Raw genomic sequence first — 517 nt, forward strand, 5'->3', positions numbered from 1 at the left:
AGTATTCCCTACATAGGATGCGATGGTAGGTTCCCTGTTCCTCATTTGCCAGCGCTTATGGTGTTCTCGTAAAACAACTTGGATTGTGTGGAGTTCCTCCCGCTTCTTCCCTGTGGTGTCCTTGACCACAAACCTCTTCAATGCTGTCGTTTCTGCCGTCGATAGCGCTGAGCGGTTGATTACCTTGACAACACCAGCCTCGAACGCTGGTGTATGGGCGATCTTGGCTGCACTTTTCAAGTGCTCACCCATGACAGGGTACTTGCCAACGAGAGAGTCAAACAGAAGCCGCACATCCGCCATGTTGGTTTCGTCCCGCTGAAGCCTCTTGCACACGTTCTCAAACGTCTTTATATGCTCGAACAACGCGAGAAGCTTGCGGTGTTTCCCACCTGTCGGAATCAGTTCCTCCACGGCGACTACCTTCTTGATATCTTGACGAATTCGAACGTAGCGCTCAACCATAGCAAACGTCGAAGACCAACGCGTGACGTTGCGCTTCACTGGTAGAAGCTCC

General features: G+C 51.6%; 1 protein-coding gene across 1 annotated transcript; it reads right to left on the minus strand.

Moving 5' to 3' along the window:
* Positions 1-55: 55 nt before the first annotated feature.
* PPTG_19324 (hypothetical protein) lies at positions 56-465 on the minus strand (the record flags this gene model as incomplete). The annotated part of the gene is made up of 2 exons (XM_008917665.1): positions 56-65; positions 134-465. 2 exons carry the CDS (start codon positions 463-465, stop codon positions 56-58), a joined length of 342 nt encoding a protein of 113 aa, XP_008915913.1.
* Between the last annotated feature and the right edge of the window lie 52 nt (positions 466-517).

Source organism: Phytophthora parasitica (assembly GCF_000247585.1).
Source record: "Phytophthora parasitica INRA-310 unplaced genomic scaffold supercont2.111, whole genome shotgun sequence".
Lineage (NCBI taxonomy): Eukaryota > Oomycota > Peronosporomycetes > Peronosporales > Peronosporaceae > Phytophthora > Phytophthora nicotianae.